The 15,446-nt window shown below is 43.1% G+C and overlaps 1 protein-coding gene and 1 long non-coding RNA gene across 5 annotated transcripts in view; one reads left to right on the top strand and one right to left on the bottom strand.

Annotated features, from left to right (window-relative positions):
* Positions 1 to 15,446, bottom strand: part of LOC111847787 (cytosolic sulfotransferase 3-like) — a 35,753-nt gene extending 20,307 nt beyond the window's left edge. The window contains exons 1-8 of one of the 2 annotated variants that reach the window (XM_072713151.1): positions 15,085 to 15,424; positions 12,675 to 12,810; positions 12,417 to 12,545; positions 11,596 to 11,696; positions 11,385 to 11,511; positions 10,852 to 10,949; positions 10,515 to 10,689; positions 632 to 1,878 (exon numbers count right to left, since the gene is read on the bottom strand). In XM_072713151.1, the coding sequence (XP_072569252.1) occupies positions 1,766 to 1,878; positions 10,515 to 10,689; positions 10,852 to 10,949; positions 11,385 to 11,511; positions 11,596 to 11,696; positions 12,417 to 12,545; positions 12,675 to 12,810 (879 nt within the window). In that variant the 5' untranslated portion in view covers positions 15,085 to 15,424 and the 3' untranslated portion in view covers positions 632 to 1,765. Of the gene's footprint in view, positions 1 to 631; positions 1,879 to 10,514; positions 10,690 to 10,851; positions 10,950 to 11,384; positions 11,512 to 11,595; positions 11,697 to 12,416; positions 12,546 to 12,674; positions 12,811 to 15,084 lie in introns of those variants that run through there. The other variant, XM_072713149.1, reaches the window with a different exon arrangement.
* LOC111847790 (uncharacterized) lies at positions 1,077 to 10,458 on the top strand. 3 transcript variants are annotated; one of them, XR_002839166.2, is made up of 6 exons: positions 1,077 to 1,215; positions 1,666 to 1,725; positions 2,552 to 3,372; positions 7,288 to 7,509; positions 7,658 to 10,199; positions 10,319 to 10,458. It is a non-coding gene; the product is annotated as an uncharacterized lncRNA (long non-coding RNA). The 3 variants fall into 3 exon arrangements; XR_011992016.1 differs by having other exon boundaries at positions 2,552 to 7,509; positions 7,658 to 8,389; positions 8,638 to 10,199; XR_011992015.1 differs by having other exon boundaries at positions 2,552 to 7,509.

Below are 15,446 nucleotides of genomic sequence, written 5' to 3'. Positions count from 1 at the left end.
TGCTTGCTAAGTTATTAGTATTTTTTGTAGTGAATCCAAGACTTAACTGGAAGTCAGTAAAAGGAGCATAGAACAGGGCTAATGTGATCAGTTTTTAGTTGTTGTAAGAACTCATTTTGTACCAGCTGAAGTGTATTTAAGGATCCAAATGGACAAGCAGAAAGGAGGGCATTACAGTAGTTCAGCCTGGAAGTTATAAAGGAACGTATTTATTTCTCAATCGTGAAAGGAGAGCATACTTCTTATACTTCTAATACTTCTTATTGAGTAAGTAGCGCTCCTTTACCACCAGCATCTTTGCCAGATGAGGAAGTTTCAGGTTTCTCCAGTGATTCTTAGGACTTTTTACTCCAGTGCTGTGGAAAATGTCCTGACCCAGAACATCACATCTTGGAACGGAAAAAGCTGTGTATAGGACATTAAGGGACTACAGATAGTGATTCGGGGAGCAGAGCGCTGTACCAGATCTTCTCTATTGTCTCTGCAGGAGATTGATACCAGGAGATGCCAGAGCAGAGCAATCAGGATCATCAGAGACTCGTCTCATCCCAGTAACTGTCTGTTTGAGCTGCTGAAATCAGGCAGGCGCTTTAGGAGTATTATGGTAAAAATAGAGAGACTCAGGAAGGAGTTTCTATCCTCAGGCCGTATGACATTTTAATCAAGACATGCCACCACTACATCCATAATATTCACAATTCATGTAAACTCTTCCTATCTGTCACCAACCAGCAATTTGTAAATACATATGTCACCTGCAACAAGTCACACTGCACTTTAAATACATAGAACTAACATCGTATGCACATGTACAGTTTAAACCTTAAGATTATTTTGTAACTGTCATCAGTTACTTTAAAAGCATGAATCATATTTTTGAATATATTGGCTGGTATTTTTTAGGTTATTTATGCATTTTTGATATTTGTTTGCATGCACTATGATATACCTAGTTTATATGGGGCATTGGAGCGGAACATTTTATTGGGAGCTAACTTCCGGTAGGATATAATTTTGTGAGCACACAACAAAAAAAAAACAAATTCTTCAGTGTAACGGTGATAAAGGATTTTATTCACAAAATGAACTAAAGGTGTTATTTTAAGTTGCTGTATGACATATACGTTTAAAGAATTGTTTTGGAAATGCGTTGTGGAGAAAGCTGAGAGTTATGAAGTGAAGAATTAGCTCCTTTGGTAATAAGCTGCCACTGAGGTATGTGATCTAATGTTTGTAATAGTTAGCTAATCTAGCCTGTTAGTTGGCTACGTTAATTTAGTGACATCTGTTCAATGAGATTAGCACCAGTTTAATTGTTGTTTTATTATCAGTTTTCACGGGACAAATCGAGCAATGATGGAATAAAAGATTTCCCTGTATTTCAATCAAAACTTTGTCTCTGTATATAACTGGGGAGCTACAATTTTCTATATCAGAACAACTTCTATATATCTCTGTACTATGTATATATTTTATTCTTAGTTTTTTTTAACTTTTAGTTTATTACAATTATGATTTTTTAACTTGCTGACTTAATTCTTTATTCTGTTTTTGATTTGCACAGTCTAAGGGTCGTTCAGGGTACATTTCACTACATGTTGTACTTGTATAACTATGTATGTGACAAATAAAGTATTTTGTATCTTGTCTGTGATGTTCATTCAGGCTGATCCTGCTTCTGGAAATCTTTGGCTCCATCTGGTGGAAGCCCTTTGAACAGCACAGGTACATGAGCCTGAGTATCCTTTTACTCGAACACTGCAAGCTATATTTCTGTCCTGAACCTGAGGGTGGTGTTTGCCATCTTTTTCTGATAGACTTCATCAAACTGCTCATTCTGAGCCACAGTGAAATGATTTTTCCAGTCAGAAACCTTTCCTAGAAAGAAAAAGAGAGAAAGAACACATTCTGATCAGAAACTAGAAATAAACACTTGAGATGAACAGACTCTTTCTGTTATTTCTCTTGATAAGTGCTCTGGTATCTCTGCATGTAAATTCTGCAAGACATTCATCAATCGGCCGAATGAATTCATCAATATTCATCAATATGTCCGAGTGCCACAAGCTCATATTAGATCGTAACAAACTGATGCACCATCTCATAATCTGCCAATTATACAATATGGAAAAACCCAATTGAAATATTTTGTGATTACTGATTACCAGTGTACTTCTAGCAATGGCAGCAATCAAAAATCCTGACAGATACTGACCTGTCATACACCATCTGCTGTAAAATGCTGATTGTGCCACATATATGAACAGAAGATGCGTTAAATGAGAGGGAAGAGATGGAGATAAAGACCACTGTATCTGATCAATGTATCAGTCTTTAGTGAGTATTAGACCTTTTAAATTATTAATCAGGTTTGTCACTGTCAGAAGATCTCAGTCTCTCATTCTACTGGTCTCCTATCCCTCTCATGCTGTCACGCCAGCGGCTGCGCGTCATCACCCCCTTAGCTACTTAAACCTTGCACGACCATCATTCTGTGCGAGGTATTGTTTGCAATGCAATTTCCGAGCGACTACCTTTGTCTTTGTTTCAGCTCCGATCTGCCCGGCTTTCCCTGCTTCCCCTTCCTGCACCTCCTGAACCTTCCTGCTCCCGTCCAACCCAGCCCTGATCTTCCCTCGTGTCAGCTCCCCGTGTGTCCTGTCAGCGTCTTCGGACAGACCTCTCGACTTTCGGACTCCCCTGCACTCGGCTTGACTACGGTTTTGGTTTTCCCTCTGGCTTTGATTACTCGGATCGGACGGATATTGGCTGTGACCTTGTTTGTTCTTTGGACTCTGCTTCGGATCTCCCCAATACCTCGCCAAACGCTATGGATGTACAGAACAGAGTCCTATTCTACATTCATCTCGTGCCTTCCAGAACACATTCTGCGAAGTCTTTGATCACCCCGCAGTGGGATGAAATCTCGGTGATCGGCTTCTCGACCTGCGCCAGGGAAATTGATCAGCCTCGGATTTCTCACTGGAATTCCGCACGGTCGCCGCTGGACTGAGTTGGCTCACCGACTGCGTCCAGACTATTTACCGTCACGCCCTCTGCCCTGAATTACGGGTGGAGCTGGCCTGCTGGGGAGCCACGTGATCCTTCAACGAGTATGTGAAGCTCTCGATCACCCTCGATAATATCATCCGGGAACAACGCCGATCGTGCCAACCCTCCACCAAGGCCCCGATAACCACTCCTCCCCGCCTGGAGGATCCGGAACCGATGATGGTAGGAAGAGCACCCCTCTCGGCGGAGGAACATGAGCGATGGATGAGAAAGGGCCTGTGTGTTTACTGCGGGGAGGCAGGTCATATCCTCCGCAATTGCCCCACCAGACCTTCGGAACGTGACCCTGGTGATGCTCAGGTAAGAACCCTTCCCTTACCTTCCATCACTCAGACCCAGATGACAGTCCCCGGGGAACTCTTGTGGGGGAACCGCAAGGTTTAGAGCCTCGCCTTGGTAGACTCGGGAGCCACCGGTAATTTCATTGACAAGGAATTCGCCCTTGTTAACCACCTCCTGATAGAACCCCTTCAACAACCCTTATGTGTTCGGGGTATAGATGGTAATCCCCTGACGTCCGGTTGGGTTACGTCCCAAACCGGTTCAGTTACCTTAAATATCGGGCTGTGTCACAGCGAATCTATTCGATTTCTAATCATTTTGTCCCCTATAGATCCGATCATCTTGGGGTTTCCCTGGTTAAGGGATCATGATCCTCGAATTGGATGGAAAACCGGAGAAATCTTAGTGTGGTCTCCTACCTGTTTCAACTGCTGTTGAAACAGGTAGGGGACTACCTATAGACCTAAATCTTCCTTTCGTTTCAAAGATCATGGAAAAGGTTGTAGTTCGTCAGTTGTCTTCTTTCGTACAAAAAAATAATACTAATTAGGGGTGCACCGATCGATCGGCGCACCGATCGATCGGCCTCGATCACGTTAATTTGAGGGGATCAGAAATCGACCATATTCCCATGAGATCCACCGATCTTAGTTATATGCTTTTAACTCTTTGGGGTCGAGTATGTCGTCGACGACATCGCGTACTTTTCGCGTACTTTTCGTGTCTATTTCAGTTTATAAATATCTCGCTGAAATCTTAATGTATAATCATGAAAAAAACGCTGGCTAAATCCGTAATCTGTCTTCTTTTCAAAACGTCCATTGTCGGAAGTATTAAAGTTTTTTTAATTAGGTTAAATCGGCAAAAAAGTAAACCATGTCATCTTACTTTGTTTTACCTGCATCGGGGGCGTGTAGTACCGCTCTCACCCGAAGATCGCTATTCACATTCTAAATAGCCGCATTAGCGCGTATTCAAATCGCATTCGCATGGTAATTTGATTAACAGCGCAACGGTGAAACGCGATCCAGATACATCCCCTTCAGCGCCATAAAAGGGGGTTGGGGACGTGGCCAGGTGACAATGGCTCATTCATACACATGAAAGTTGCTACATATTCAATGAAAGGAGCCAGAAATAGTTACATGAGTTAGGTTTTTCTTATTTATTTATCCAAATTAATGTTGCATCTACACCATTTAGTCATCTTCATGTAGCCAAGACTTTGGTGATCAGATATCTGGGATCAAAACAAACTGCCAGCATTGCTTACTATGTACTTTTATAATGTTTCTGCAAGTGTTCCAAACTACATTTTGCAATGTCTATACTTTGATGTCAAATTTCAAACTTAACAAAAATCTGACATATTTACAATATATATTAAAATAAAGATGAGTGTAATGGCAAAACAAATATATAAGAAATAATTTATTTGCCATGAATTAAGTGTGATGAAATGTGTGATCATGCCCCAGTCAGTGAAAGTGTGTTTCCTACCCCTAGGCCCCAGAGGGTTAAATCAGCCTTTTCTCCCATTCCCGAGAGAGGTGCAGTGCAGGCTGCCTCCCTCCCTATTTTTTGGACAAGTGTGTCATAACAGCTATATATATATTTTTTTTTTTACAAAATTAGAGAAATTAAAGTCTGGAAGAAAAAATATGATTTTGTAGTTCAAACAGCAATGCTCATTTATATGTTCGTTTATATTTGAGGACACTACCTCATGTTTTGTGAGTATTCATATCAATTTACTCAATAAAAATGGAAACATTGAAGTAACTGTCTTTTAGTTATGAAAGAAACAAGATCGGCAAAAAAAAATCGAGATCGGCAGGTAAGGTTGCCTAAGGATCGGTGATCGTTGATCGGCCAGAAAACTGCAATCGGTGCACCCCTAATACTAATGAATTGTATCAGTCTGGCTTTAGACCAAACCATAGCACAGAAACTGCTCTAGTCAAAGTAATGAATGATTTACTTATGGCTTCAGATCGTGGCTGTATATCGCTGTTGGTATTACTAGATTTAACTGCAGCATTTGATACTGTGGACCATAATATCCTCTTGGACCGGTTAGAAGGGGTAGTTGGCATTACGGGGACAGCACTCTCTTGGTTCCGCTCATATTTAACTGATCGCTATCAGTATGCCCATGTGAACAACAAATCATCCAAGGCCACCAAAGTCACACACGGTGTCCCACAGGGATCAGTACTGGGCCCACTACTGTTTACCCTATACATGCTACCTATTGGTAACATTAATAGAAATCATGGTGTTGGGTTTCATTGTTATGCAGATGATACACAGTTATATATATATCTGTTAACCATGATGATACATCACTCCTATCTCGGTTAGAAGACTGTCTGTTAGATATCCGGTGCTGGATGGCAAAAAAAATTCTAATGTTAAACACAGAAAAAACAGAAGTACTGGTGATTGGTCCCAAGGCTGCAAGAAATATGTTGCACCACCTCAGCATTAGTGGTCTTCCTACACAACCAAACACGGTGGTTAGAAATCTTGGTCTTCTAGTTGATTCAGATCTGTTTTGATGCTCACATAAGAAGTGTTACTAGAACTGCGTTTTATTATCTACGGAACATAGCCAAGCTTCGTAAGATGCTCTCACTTCGTGATGCAGAAAAATTAATACATGCCTTTGTAACTTCCAGACTGGACTACTGTAATGCCCTCCTTTCTGGTTGCCCGTCTGGATCCTTACATAAACTTCAGCTAGTACAGAATGCAGCAGCCAGAGTTCTCACAAACATTAAAAAACTTGATCACATTACACCAGTCTTATCCTCCCTTCATTGGTTACCAGTTAAGTCTCGGATTGACTATAAAATACTGCTATTAACTTATAAAGCACTGAATGGCCTTGCACCAGAATACCTAAGTGATCTGCTGACCTCATACAACCCCCCGCGCTTGCTTCGTTCTCAAAGTGCGGGATATCTGTTAGTACCTAGGGTAGAAAGAGCTACGGCAGGCTGCAGAGCTTTCTCCTATAGAGCTCCTCAGCTGTGGAATGGTCTTCCACCGGATGTGTGGATTTCAGGCTCACTCTCAATATTCAAGTCTAGACTAAAAACACACCTGTTTAGTTTAGCTTATAGGGACACTAGTTCTAGCTCTAGCTAAGTTCTCACTCCCAGTTAAACCTATAGTGTGAGGTGTAGGGCTGGGTGGGGATCGGTGCCATTGGCTTTGTATAAACTGAATTGACAGTGCTGTCACTCTAGCTTCACAATCGCTTGTGGGATTGGAGTGCTGTCATTTCAGGGACTCCCCATGCCTGCATTCCCACCTGCCTGTCCCTACTACTTATGCTGCCATAGCCATATCTGCCGGAGCATTGCACTTCATATTGCACTCATCTAACTTTTAGCACTGCCTATAGTCTCCCCTACTTTGACTAATTGCATATTTTATTTCCCCTACTTCTCCTGGGGGGTGCTGCCAGGAGCCCTCAATCTATCAAGATGTCCAGCACACCCTGCTACATGTGACGTCGCTTCTACCAATGACGTCCGTGCATCCAGCTTGCCGTTCTGCCTGTGTCATCTTCCTTGTATGACCCGCTCCCTGCCTTCTAGTTGCCTGGTGATTGGAGGGAGCGTTGGCACCGGCTTGCCATCTCCCCCCTGCTCCCCGTTTGTGTCTCAAAATTTACTGTATCTGACTCTCCCTGCCGGCCCCTGGAGGATGGGTTCCCCCTTTGAGTCTGGTCCCTCCCAAGGTTTCTTCCTTCTAGGGAGTTTTTCCTTGCCACTGTCTCCTATGACTTACTCACTGGGGGCTTTGGGTGGGGATGCTGTAAAGCGCTTTGAGATGATGTAATGTTGTGATAAAGCGCTATACAAAAATAAATTTGTTGTTGTTGTTATTGTATGTCTCTCCTCTGTTGAGTATCTTCCTTAGAAAGTTCACTCCCGGAGGACTTCTCCACGATTCCAGAGGAATATCATCACTTTCAAAAGGTCTTCAGTAAAGCAGAGGCCTATGGTCTCCCCCCACATCAACCATCTGACTGAGTTATCGAACTCCTGGAAGGAACCATTCTGCCACAAAGCTGACTCTACGCCCTGTCTCGATCGGAAGAAGAGGCCATGCGAACCTATATATCCGAGGCACTGGAACAAGGTATTACCCGCCCATCCACGTCTCCCATGGCAGCTGGATTTTTCTTCGTAGGAAAGAAGGATGGAGGTCTACGCCCTTGTATAGATTACTGCGCTCTAAATGCAGTTACAAAAGAAATGACGGGAGCCTCTCCCTCTCATCCCCTCAGCACTCGAGCAACTTTGACGAGCAAAGATCTTTTCCAAACTCGATCTGCGGCGTGCCTACAATCTCATCCAGATCCGAGAGGGAGATGAGTGGAAGACATCTTTTCTCACAACTACTGGTCAGTACGAATATCTTGTTATGCCGTACGGTTTGGCTAACAGTCCGTCTATCTTCCAGGCATTCATCAACAGCATCTTCCAAGACATGTTAAACAGATTTGTTATCACCTACATCAACGACATCTTAATTTATTCAGAGAACTTCACTCAACACGTCACACACGTTCAACAGGTTCTACAGCATTTGGCCAGTCACCACCTTTACATCAAGGGAGAAAAGTGTGAGTTCCACTATACGTCTATTCAGTTTTTAGGTTATCAGATCCAATCAGGAGAAGTGGCTATGGACCCAGGTAAGGTCAGAGCTGTCCTCGAGTGGCCACAACCTAATAGCATTAATGAAGCGACGATAGAAATTGGCGAATCCAAGAAATCTCTGAAGCTCTTTAAGGGCTTTAGTGTGGTAGCCGCCCCCCCGACTAACCTACTTAGAGGGGGACTGAAAAAACTTGTCTGGTCCAAGGCAGCTTCGCACGCCTTCACCGAATTAAAGGAAAGATTCTGCACTGCTCCGGTGTTACGACAGCCCGATCCAGAGGAACCCTTCATTTTCGAAGTAGATGCCTCCGAAGTCGGAATCGGAGCCGTGCTCTCGCAGAAGGACATGCAATCAGGTAAAATTCACCCCTGTGCATTCCTTTCCCAGAAACTGTCCCCCGCTGAGTGTAATCATGACATGGGAAACCGCGAATTATTAGCCATAAAAGAGGCCATGGAGGAGTGGAGACATTGGCTAGAGGGGGCTAAACACCCCTTACAGGTGCTCATGGACCATCGCAACCTGCAATATCTGCAGTCCGCTAAGCGTCTCAACCCCCTTCAGGCCAGATGGGCTCTGTTTTTTACCCGGTTTGACTTCCAGGTTTCCTACATTCCCGGATCTAAGAATGTGAAGGCAGATGCCCTCTCCCGCTGATTTCCTCATCACCAGATGTCCAAGGATCCGACCCCAATTCTGCCTCCCACCTGCTTCGTCTGCCCGATCCAGTGGGATTTGGAACGTCAGCTCCACCTGCACAACGAAAGGCCCGCCCCACCTTCCCACCGGGTCGCACGTATGTACTGTCTCAGCTGAGAAATTCAATCCTTCAATGGGTCCACACCTCACTGAGTTCGGGACATCCCAGGGTAGAAGCCACAAACCGTCTCTTAGCAAGATGCTATTGGTGGCCTGGCTGGAGACGTGAAACTTCCCTCCTCATCTTAACCTGCCCTGTATGTGCTCAAAATAAATCACCTAATCAACCCCCATTGGGATTGCTTCACCCACTACCGGTTCCTTCACGACCTTGGTCCCACTTAGCAGTAGATTTCATTATGGATCTTCCCCCTTCTCGGGGAAATACTACCATCCTAACCGTGGTTGACCATTTTCTCAAAAATGTGTCGTCTCATTCCCCTACCCAAGTGCCATCTTCCCTAGAACTTGGGGAGCAACTCCTCCAGTGGGTTTTCCGTTACTCCGGCATTCCCGAAGACATTGTGTCAGATCACAGACCCCAATTCACCTCCCGAGCATTCTGAGCTCTGTGTGCTAAACTGAAAATCCGGGTAAGTCTCACCACGGCTTATCATCCCCAGTTAACGGATAAGCCGAGGGAATGAACCAGGAAGTCAGGAAAATGCTACGTACCCTCTGTTCCACCCAGCCCCACGACTGGTCTCGATACCTGTCATGGGCAGAATATGCCTGGAATTCCTTAGTGAATCCCCTTACGGGTCTCACTCCTTTTCAGTGTGTGCTGGGTCACCAACCTCCTCTGTTCCCCTGGACTTCCACCAAGGTCCCCGCCGTGGAACAGTGGCATCAACGATGCAAACAGGTATAGAATACTGTACATCGACAACTGTCTAAGGGAGCCGCCTGGATGAAAGCGCAAGCAGACCGACGACGACTTTCAGCACCGGTGTTCAATCCAGGGGACCGAGTCTGGCTATCTACACGGCAGCTCTGACTGCCCCAAGGTCGTAAGCTCAGCCCAAAGTACATTGGTCCGTTTAAGGTGTCTGCCCGGGTTGGTCCCATTACTTACTGCCTACTTCTCCCCAGGTTGTATCGTATTCACCCCGTTTTCCATGTCTCTCTCCTCAAGCCGGTTCGCTACAGCCTCGCTCATTCCCCCACAGATGCTCGTGAGCCACCTCCGCCGATCCCTCTAACTGACGCCGAAGCCTTCGCCGTGAAATCCCTGCTTGATTCCCGCTGCCGGAGAGGGGGTTTACAGTATCTCGTCGATTGGGAGAGGTATGGCCCTGAAGAATGTTGTTGGGTTCCTGCTTCTGATATACTTGATCCTTCTCTGATCGCACAGTTTCATGTGGACCACCCCTCCCGACCGGGACCTCAACCCCGTGGCAGACCTAGGCGCAATATTCGACTGCCAGTAGTTGGTCATCAGAGGGGGGGTTCTGTCACGCCGGCAGGTGCGCATCATCAGAGACATGCCCTCTTAGCTACTTAAATCTCGCACGACCATCATTCCGTGCGAAGTATTGTTTGTAATGCAATTTCTGAGCGACTTCTACCTTTGTCTTTGTTTCAGCTCCAATCCGCCTGGCTTTCCTTGCTCCCCCTTCCTGCGCCTCCAGAACCTTCCTGCTCCCATCTGACCCAGCCGTGATCTTCCCTGTTTGTTCTTTGGACTCTGCTTCGGATCTCCCCAATAAAACCTGTTGGAACTTCCCTGAGTGTTCTGTCATTACACATGCACTGTCCTTAAGAATATCATAACCACCCACCTTTTCGCATGAATGGTGAAATTTTGAAATCCATGACACCGATGGTGGAGTAGTTGGCCATTTTATTCTTCTTCATGGTGTCGAATGCCACCTCTTTTATCACGTGATCTTTCTCCTCCTGTGTTGGTGAGATGTTCAGGAAGGAGCAGATCTTCTCTATCTCCTGGGCTGTGTCCTAAGAAACAAAGCAGTCTGAGTTTAGAATGAATACAACAACCTAATCTGTGTTACTTAGCGGTTCATATTCACTGCACCTGCCTTTGTTACTGACATTTGCGTTATTTTAGTCTGTTGCTGGACTACGGTGCAACTTCCGTGGCTATTTCCAGGATCTCACCTCAGCAAGGTCTTCGTAGAACATGTAGTGGATGTTGCCGTATGTCTGCTTTTTCTCCCACCATCCTTTCACATGGTTGTACCATGAGCCAAAAACCACTGGGACAGTAGGGTGAAAAGAGAGTGTGGCAATGCATGTCACATGACCTAAAAGACTCAGTTTTTTAATAATGAATGGGTTTGAGTAAGGGTGGCATGGTGGTGCAGTGGTTAGCACTGTTGCCTCACATCTCTGGAACCTGGGTTTTAGTCTCCGCCAGTGTTCCATGTGTGGAGTTTGCATGTTCTCCCCATGTCATCATGGGGTTTCCTCTAGGTGCTCCAGTTTCCCCCCACAGTCCAAAAATGCTGAGGCTAATTGGAGTTCCCAAATTGTGTGTGCATATATGCAGTTTCTGAAATTGAATGAATGATTTGGGTACATTGATGCTACCGTTCTCTATTGACCCACTCTTTGGACAGTTGCATACTCGAGTCACTCCGTCTGCACAGTCCTGCACAATCCCACTCATAATTTCCCCCATATCTACTCACCTTTTCCCTCCTGAAACCTCTGCAGATAACTGGGCCAGTCTCCAGGTTCAGGTTGCACTATGTTCATGCGGTCAAAGTGAAAGTAGGACACAACATTGTCTTTAGCATTACGGGCCACATAAATGAGCTGTGTGAAGAAAAACACAAACAAATTTGACTTCAGGTTGGCTGTGTTTTGTGATCATCAGCCGTAAAATGTATATAGCTGTACCTTGCAATTTTGTTCCCAGAAGGACTTGGGCACGAACTGAACAGGAAAATGTGTTTTGATGATGCGTGGAACTGAGGTCATCTTTTCTGCCAATTCTGCACCTGTATTCAAAGGGGACACACTGCAACTAGATAAACTTTACATATACTTCAATGAGCCAAAACATTATGACCCCCACATGAAGCTAATAACATTGACTATCTTGTAAAATCAGTGCACGTCAAGGTCTGCGATATTTTAGGCTAACAAACAAACAAACATGCTTTATTTGCTATTTGTACAAGTACAGGTACATTGGAATGTTTCTTTTCACCGACCCCATCATAGCTTGGGGTAATAGCACAGGGGCAGCCAATGTGTAGCACCCCTGGAGTTGGGGATTAAGGGCCTCGCCCAAGGGCCCAAGGGCCCAAGGACATGTGACTATTCTGCCGAGGCTGGAGCTCAAACCAGTGATCTGATGACACAAGCTAACATTTGGTACTTGTAGTCAACTTGTTGATGAAATAGACAGGGATGAAGATCTGAGTGACTTTCACAAGGGCCAAATCATTGTGTTCATAGGACTGGGCCAGAGTATCTCAGAAACAGCCAGGCTTGTGGGATGCTCACGGCCAGCCATGGTGAGTGCCTATTGAGAGTGATTTTGATGATGATCATGGGAGTACTGTGTCAAGACACACATAAGAACATGTGCATCAGCATTTGACGAAGTCAGACTTCAGCATATATTCTACTTTGAAGCAGGCAAAATCCTGTTCCATTAACCTATTTTTCATTTTGAAGATGCTTTTAAAACTATTTTCTGATTGCTCTCTCACCTGTAGATACATTTGGGATGCTAATCTCTAGGAAAGGAACTCTTTCATATATAGGAATGGAGGTCTGGCGGCTAGGATCAGACTTTCCAAAGTACAGCAGGTCCAAAATCTGGGAAACCCAGGTTGTACCTAAGTGAGAGAAGCGAGGGTCATAATAAACTCAGTCATACGCTGTATCCAGCTGAACATGGTGACATACAGTGATGTGAACACCAGTGCAGTCTTGACAAAAAGGCAGGCAGGTGTAGACTAACATACCTGCTTTAGGATAGGTTGCGATCACAATGTCATCAGGTCTGGCCTTGAAATTCTGCACTTTGTCCCAGCTATCAGTGAAATAGTGAGCCATGGACACACCTTGAAAATCAAATAACTTTGGGCGACTCAGTTCCATCTGAGGGAAGGACATTTTTGTAAAAAGAAAAAAAAACTTAACAATCAATGATTTTTAAAAAGCATCATAAATATAACGTATAGCATATTATCTATACATCTCTCAGAAATAATTCAGGATTGTGTTTTTTACATTAACCTTTTTCAAAATTTTCTAAAGATAATATTCACTTTAACATTCTCTTTCTCTCAAAGTTTATTTATATACACATATATATATATGTATATATATATATATATATATATATATAAAATATATATATTAGGGATGTAATGATACACTCAACTCACGATTCGATACGATGCAATTTTCTCACGATTTTGTAACAGAATGAGCTGCAGAAAAATTAATTCAAAAATATTCCTTTATTTATCTTTCTAAACTGTGCAAAACATGTCCTCTTCTTAACTGAAATTGAATAAAATACTGTTTTAAAAAAAATCCCAAATCAAAATAAATTAAAAAAACCTTCAAATACATAAACGGTAATGCTTTACATTAACTGCACCTTCATAATGCTTTTATATTGCATTCAAAAAACATTCAGTGCACCTTCATAATGTATTATGTATTCAGAAATCATTCATAAACATCATGCATGTATACCGTTACATCCTAGCATCCCTTAACAGCTGTAATATACATTAATAAACATTATATAATAATAAGAAACATTATAATTGTATAATCATGTAATGCTTGTTATTAATGTATATTAAAGCTGTTAAGGGATATTAGGATGTTAAAGTGTACTTGCATGCTGCTAATGAATGTTCTATGAATGCATTATGAAGGTGCACTGAATGTTCTATAAATGCATAATGAATGCATTATGAAGGTATACTTAATATAAAGCGTTAAAAAAAATAAACTAAGGCTTGCATGTGCAGCTTTTTAGCGTGGTTTGCCCTTTTAATAATCTTCGCTCTGGCGGTGGTGAATTGAGCTCACTGTGGTGCCGGTGGACATGCTGAAGCATATTCGTTGTGCTATTTGTGTATGTTATCAGTCTTTTACAATGTTTGCACACAGTTTTTGTCTTGTCTCTGCTTTTCTCGCCGTTTTCGTTTGTGATTACAAATTACAAATATATATATATATATATATATATATATATATATATATATATCAGTGGAGATTTCTTTAAGACTGCAAGGGAAGCTCAGCTTCCCCTATAATGTCACAAAATTAATGGTCAAATTATGTACTATTGTATTAACATTTTATTGACTAAAAATGCGTTAGAAAACGTTCATCTCAAAGACGAGTTCGTTCAGAATCAGTTAGATATAGCAGGTCGGCTGACTTGATTTTCTTCTCATACATTCCCGTAGCGTCACAGTGCATTTCCCCGTTGAAGCCCAGCGTCCATTGACTTCAATGCGGCTGCTTTGAACGTTTTTTTTCAGTGCTTTGAAACTTGACGGTTATTGGATAAACGCTGCGATTATGTCCCGCCCACGGACGCTCAGCGTCTCTGGGGGTGAATGAGGAGCAAATGAGGAGTGGGCTGGCCTGGACTCCGAGCTTCTGCGTGATGATTGGAGGGTCTGTCGAAAGATTGCATCTCCTTTTGACTGACAGCGATTTTGTACTATAAGGAATCGCTGAAGCTATTCGCGCTCAGTCCCATCGCGGATTTCTCAAGTTCAGTCGAAATAAAAACTGCTGCAACCTATTTCTTTATATTTGCTTGGCGACATTGCTTGATTTTCATCATACATTTCACACAATTATAAACTTAGAATTAAACAGCAGGGCAGATCAACACCTAAGATTGATTTAGTGCAAAAGATAGGGAAAAATAACAGGTCTTTTCAGCTCTCCTGGTATGACAAAGTTAGCTGGCTGACTGGAAGTGCTGTGACAAATAAAATGTACTGCTGGCCATTGAGAGGACACTGGTCAAGTCACTGGAAAAGACGCTTAGTTGGTACGACAGGGTCACAGACCATTTTCTTGAAAAGGAACATAGGGCAGAATTTACTTTTAAATAAATAGACAATTTTATGATGTAGGCCGAAAATGAGCTTCCCCTATTTGACAGACCAGTAGCCGCCACTGATATATATACTGTATAAACCATACCAAAAAGCACACAGGCTACAATGATTAGGTTTTTTATTGTATAATTTGATGAATTAGCTACATTTTGTATCATTTGGTTTTCAGCAAAATTTTGCAATTTCACCAAAGAAATCTATAATAATACTCAAATTACTGTTAAAAATAACCCCTGAAGTTAGTGGGATAGTTACAGAACTGCTGACTCACCTCTGTATTAAATCTCTTTCTCTCTTTCGATTTTCCTCAGATTATGAACTACGTCTCTCTTCCAGGAGCTTCAGCTTTGCACCAGAACTCTTTTGCTTCCACTGTTTCGGACAGTATCTAAAATAGTGTCTGATTTATGAGTGTAACTTCCTGCTTGTCGGTCTTTCCTTCCTTAGTACAGTGACATTGCATAATCACCCCACCTCTGCCCTCATTTCCCATTTGATCCCTTCTCACAAAGTTCTATTTTACTCTAATCCTGCCCATTGTTTACTGTCTTTCCACTTCTCCCCATTTGCTGCACGTGAACTTTGTCTGAGTTCCTACATCCACAGTGTGTCTGTGACTGCACAGTAGTCTGT

This window comes from Paramormyrops kingsleyae, chromosome 6 (assembly GCF_048594095.1).
Source record: "Paramormyrops kingsleyae isolate MSU_618 chromosome 6, PKINGS_0.4, whole genome shotgun sequence".
NCBI classification, from domain to species: Eukaryota; Metazoa; Chordata; class Actinopteri; order Osteoglossiformes; family Mormyridae; genus Paramormyrops; species Paramormyrops kingsleyae.
This window is presented reverse-complemented; position numbering and strand designations above follow the sequence as displayed.